This window comes from Eurosta solidaginis, chromosome 4, assembly GCF_040869045.1.
Source record: "Eurosta solidaginis isolate ZX-2024a chromosome 4, ASM4086904v1, whole genome shotgun sequence".
In the NCBI taxonomy this organism is placed as follows: Eukaryota; Metazoa; Arthropoda; class Insecta; order Diptera; family Tephritidae; genus Eurosta; species Eurosta solidaginis.
In genome coordinates this window covers 57,740,330-57,746,329 of record NC_090322.1, presented here as the reverse complement: position 1 = coordinate 57,746,329, position 6,000 = coordinate 57,740,330, and the positions used below count along the sequence as shown (strand labels likewise).

The 6,000-nt window shown below is 40.3% G+C and overlaps 1 protein-coding gene across 1 annotated transcript in view; it reads left to right on the top strand.

The window, feature by feature from the left end:
- The first annotated feature begins 1,505 nt into the window (after positions 1-1,505).
- Positions 1,506-6,000, top strand: part of LOC137249818 (glucose dehydrogenase [FAD, quinone]) — a 59,963-nt gene continuing 55,468 nt past the window's right edge. The window contains exon 1 of the mRNA XM_067781771.1: positions 1,506-2,489. Within this exon, the coding sequence (XP_067637872.1) occupies positions 2,050-2,489 (440 nt within the window). The 5' untranslated portion in view covers positions 1,506-2,049. The remainder of the gene's footprint in view (positions 2,490-6,000) is intronic.

Sequence of the window (6,000 nt, the reverse complement as noted above, 5' to 3'; positions counted from 1 at the left end):
GTCGGCAATGTGTATTGCGTTCTTCGGTTGGAAAATTCACACGGCAGGCCAACCAACATAAGTGCAAAAATACATAGACATAGAGCGTCTGCCATTACCATCACCACCAAAGAGGTTAAACGGACAATTAAACATGCAGAACCATTAAAAGTCAGATAGAACTGGCATGTCTGTTCTAAAAAACCTTGGCATTAAGTGGTTCAGTGACCTGGCGATTGTCTCTGTTCCCCTTTATCATCCCTGAAAAATGGAAAATGGCGAGGGTAGCACAGCTACTACAGCTTTGGAAACCAGCTAACTGAAGCTCATAACGTTTGGTCATGTCCTAAATTTTGGCGAGCCTGCAATAAAACTCGCACGTCTTTCATCTATAGCGCTGGAGGCAAAAGAAAAAACTCTTAAAGCCGCTTATGAAGCAATTGACCGGCCGATTGTGTGCTATGCGTCTCTGATATGTTCGCTGAGCTCAAAACGAACACACTAGAGGAAACTGCAGGCTCGTCAAATCACCGCGCTCAAAACTGAAACGAGATGTCTTCTCATGTCAAAAGAACAACACAGTGAGGCGACAATACTCTCCATAAAGCAGAGAAACGAAATGCTGTACAAAGATTTTCTGTTAAATATTTAGAAACCTGGACATCCTAATAGACAACAGATTGATGAAGTCGTGCCTCCCAGCGAAATAAGGCGACATCTCCCCAAGCACACGAAATTAGCCGTTTGAGCCAGATTAACATAAACCGGCCCACGGCCCCATCCTAAAAGAGTCGACAAAGTAAATGTCCGGCGAACCCCGTCATCATAGTCCGATAGCAGAAACTTGCAGTAGAGGAAAGCAGACTTTCTGGAAAGACGTGCGCCACTCTGGAACAACTTCGATGTGTAAACTCTAACAAGTTAAACTCTCACTTATACCTAAACCATCCGACGCATACAATATATGTCCTGCACGTAATGCGTCTCCACTTCTTTGTAATTGCAATGTGGAACCAACATTTCTAACATCCATGTATGTTTAGCCCAACCCTATTGAAACTGAAGGTCTCCTTGAATTTCCTTTAGAAGATATCGATGACAATCTATGAGTGTTCGCACTTCTGGGAGGGGGCGAAGCACTATTACAAGAAGAAGAAGAAGACGATATTATCAAACACAGTTTTCAATGGCAATCGCGAAAGTGAAATGAAGTTAAAAACGTAGGTAAAATAAAATTTAAAGCCACCACCATTGCATCCCCTAAACAGTCAAACTAAACATAACCCAAACATGTTAAGCGCTCTTTAACAGTTTCACGGTAGCAGTGAACCGATTGGTGAGCGGCACAATGCGCGAGCAAAACGAGTTCCCAGTATGCGCAAGCGTGCAGTGAGCACAAATTCACGTTTATTAGTCAGGCTACAAGTTTGTTGGCCAATTCAAAATCTCTCTGTGATTTACCATGTATGACCATCATTTCAGTTTCAGAAGCAAATACATTTTTTGGCGCAGAAGTGAAACGGCACTGCAATACTGCAGACCTATTTAACGGTACAACGGCAATTTTGACGAAAATTTTCTATGCGAAGAAAAAGAAAAAAAGTTTTTTGTGAAGTAGACAAGTGGCAACAAATTTATGCTTGCGTGTATTGCACAATTGAAAAGCTAATACAAAACAAATAAAAATTCCAATTGTTTAAAACGAATCAACTGGACGCCTGCGTCAAATTAGTCGTCATTAACTAAAGGGGAGAAATGGTTTGAAAAGCGTATACGTGACACCAGGGTCTTCTTGTGAGTATTCGTTGCACGCATTGTTTAACAAGCACGCCGCGATATGTCGACACCGCTGCAACAATAACAAACAAACGACGGTATGTGAAGTGAAGTAGAAGTGAAAAAGAAAAAATAATAATTCAAGAAAGTTTAAAGCCATTTGTGGATAAGTGAAATGTGTTGGACGACGCGCAAAGTGTAGAATGCTAAACACAGTAGCACATATTGCACACCATAACAACAATTTTTATAAATTAAACTAGTAGAAAAGAGTATTGAATTTTTATATTCGAAATGGTAATTGGTCTTGGCACTGCTGCCGGTGTCATCTTCAAGGCCAGTGCTGGCTCAAAAGCGGCCGTCGTCGCTGGTGCAGCTGCGGTGGGCGCAACCAAATTGGGTGTTGCTATTGTTGGTGCTGTAAAAATCGCCACTACTATTATAGGTGTAGGCAAATTGGCTATCTTGCCATTTCTTATAGCTGCCATTGCCTACTACAATTATGATCTTTTCGATCCAGAAAATCGTCCTTTTAATGTACCCGAAGTATCGCTAGCTTATGACTTCATCATTGTCGGCGGTGGTTCAGCGGGATGCGTTTTAGCGTCACGTTTATCGGAAGTGCCGCACTGGCGTATTTTACTACTTGAAGCGGGTGGGCATGAGACTGAAATTTCAGATGTACCATTGCTGTCGTTGTATTTGCATAAAAGCAAATTGGATTGGAAATATCGGTAAGTTATGATGTTGATTCAGGCGAGCAAACTAAAGCTTTATGCGCGATTGAGGTATTAATTTCTTGCAAATATTGGCTGTAATTGCGTTAGACTTTGTTATTGATTATTCTTTGATTTCCATCATATGTAGTTGTACACGTGACGACGTTAACGCAAAACCGACGAGCGGTCTAGTCAGTGACCAGCCATATTGCATCGTTATGACTAGTTGCTGGCTCCGCTTGTCATTTTTACTCTGATACCATTATGATGTCCAAGTGATTTCGAATTATGTCTTTTAATATTACGGGGCAGAAGGAATGGACACCAAATATAAACGCTCCGGAACTGGCACCTTAGAATACTTCGTCGACTAGTCGCGAATTGTTATCAAGTCCTTGCAGGACAATCCAACCCCCAGCTGTCACCCTTCCGTTGGCGAAGGAGGAGTCAATTCAACTGGAAATGAGATATATGAAAATTTTCCAGGATGTGCTCGGAAAAGGCTACTATCGACAATCAATAAATAATAATAAATAAATACTTGGAGCGATTTACCTCCAAGGAGATATAAGCCGAACTTCTTTTCAAGTTTGCGACGTGCTCCTTTTCAAATTTCCCTACAAATTGGTGAGACGGGACTCGGGAGTGTTTGCCAAACCAGTGCTGATGAGTTTCAGGGGATTTCAAAAACCTGCAAAAGAAAAAGAGAATATGACGAGAGAAAAACGGAGGAGAAAAAGTTGTAGAGAAAAGAGAGTGGAGTTCGAAGGCAAAGTTTAACAAAAACTAAAAGATGTCTCTGAAAGCGAATTCTTAACGAAATCCAGATGTTAAATTTTGATTGAATGTGAATTCGAGTGGAAGTCAGAAGGAGTATTTTAAGGGTGACTTCGCACACAAACTTTTAGTCGAGTTTGAAACAAATTTAAGGATGAATAAGTCAACGAATTGTTAGAAGTGCGAAAAAGAGTTCGACGGCTAATGTAAAGGCGGAGACGAGTTCGTAGGAAGGAAACTGAAGGAAAAGAAAGAAATGGGCAGAGCGGGAATAAATAGAAAATACCACAAACAATATTTAAGGAATACTATTCACCTCTTGTTTGGAGGATCCATGTTTTTAATATTGCCAGTGATGTTCTTAAGCAAAGTCAATTGTGTTTTAAAGTTCTTTTTGTACAACCATCAACATTGTGCCCATCAGATTTCCGCCCTTTGATGACAGAAGTTTTAAATATACACGAATTTTGTTATGTTGAATGTCTCAACGAGACCAACCATAGAACTCCAAATGAGAATATGACACACTTTTCATTTGAAAACTTTTAGGTCTAGTGCAAATAAGCCACCAATAATGTGGAGATCATATGGGTGAAACAATTTATATACTCAGCTGTGAGGTTTTCTGGTAAAGTTAATTTTACATCAAGTCTTTCACCATAAGTGTTATGTATCCGTTTTCAGATCAAATAAAACTTTTTTCAAGTGAAATGAAACTTTTTCTAAGTCAAATCAAACTTTTTTCAAACCAAATAAAACTTTTTTCAAAACAAATGAAATTTTTTAAAGTCAAATGACACTTTTTTCAAGTCAAATTAAACTTTTTTAAATCAACTGAAACTTTTTCAAACCAAATTAAACTTTTCTCAAAATAAATGAAACTTTTCTCAAATCATATTAAGCCTTTTTTAAATTAAATTAAACTTTTTGCAAGACAAATTAGACTTTGTCAAATGAAACTTTTTTTCAAGTGAAATACAACTTTTTTCAAGTTAAATTAAACTTTCTCAAATCAAATTATTTTTTTTTTTCAATTCATACATTTTTTTAAATTGTTTGGCTTACGAAGTCTTAAGCTTTTGGACTTTGCTTTTATACTCTTGTCTATAGCTTTCCGGGAATTGACTATGAAATCACATGCAAGCTTTCCCAACTTGAACGAATATTCTACACATCTCGATCCGTTTGGCACGCAGCGGAATTTTTCTGATCACTATCACCGGGATCTAAGCTTTGGGTTGGGTTGAAGTGGCTATCCGAGGGCACACATAGGACTGACGTTTGGCCCGTTGTGATACCACGAAAAGAACCATTTCTCTTCGAACCCTTTGAGGACCTGATAACGGCTACAAAGTCATTGATGTCGCACTACATAACCTGACGCAGATTATCCGGAAAGGAGGAAGCGCTGCCTTGCGCCACTCAGCGCCGGGCAGTTGCAGATGAGGTAAACCACCGTTTGTTTCCTACTCTTCATCCTCTTTAGAACTCCCGCAGCAACGAAGATAAGGCGCTCCTAACCACTCTGCATGGCTACTTAAAAAAGGCCGTGCTCAGTTAGTACTCCTAAAAGTGTGGATATTTAATCCCTACTTTGAGTGTAAACTTGACGGTATATTTTAGGATCCCATTTAGGCAGGTTTTCTTTCCGCCACCCCTGTGTTAGTATACATCTTTCCTCGGCTTGTCCGTGGATATGCTTTTCAGCATTGACTTCCATGTGGAAAGGGCATACCTAAGCGTTCTTCGTCGGAAAGAACGGCTGGTCGTAACCTGCTTAGCGAGTTCTTCAGCAATGAAGTTTCCCTCGATACTCTGCGCTGCGGGACCCATGTGAGGTGCACACGGTTCTGTTGAGCTATCTCTTGAAGAGATCGTAGACAGTTTATTGTTAGTTCAGAATTGAACGAGTAAGATCCAAGCAATTTCATAGTAATAGCTTAAAAAAATATTTCGCTAAAATAAAGATTTCGTCGATTTAGTCGTCACTATTTCGCATGCGCATTTCCCTGCGCTCCCTTTCAACATTCGTCAATTTCGTCATAACTATAAAGGCCATCTTGCTCACAGCAGTCTAACAACCTATTTGTCCGCACATTCGGGAATGGAACAAAAACTTTGTGTACAGAGAGTCTTTCGTCGTGAAAACGAGGGCAGTGAAATATTACATGTTCTGCGCTTTCCAATTCGGAGGGACAATGTGGACAGAAGGGTTCCTCCTCTATCCCACGCTTATGTAGATATTCCTTGAAGCCGCCGAGCCCACTCAATATCTGTGTGAGGTGGTAATTTAGTTCGTCGTGTTTTCACTCGTACAATTCCGCTATATTCCCGATTCTTCCCACCGTTCTTGCCACCTAACTATTGTTCGTGTCCTTGCGCTTTTCTTAGTATCTTCAGATGGTCGACTGATTCCAATGCCATACAGATCGGCCACTTCACCTGAGAGTAGATCTACTGGGATTTTCCTAGATAAAACATGGATCGCGTCGTCGGACACCGTCCGATAAGCACATACTATTTGTATAGCTGTAATATGGTAGACTGCTAGTATATCTTTTTGGTGGACCATTTTAGATCCGTGCCATACTGGTGCTGGATATAATATTATCGAGGATAATAGCTGACGGGTAGCTTCGCTTCGGCCGCCGATGTTGGGTATTATTCGCGTTAGGGCTCCACTAACTCTAGAAACTTTCTGCCCCACCGCACTGAAGTACTGCTTAAAAGTTGGTTTTGAGTCGATATT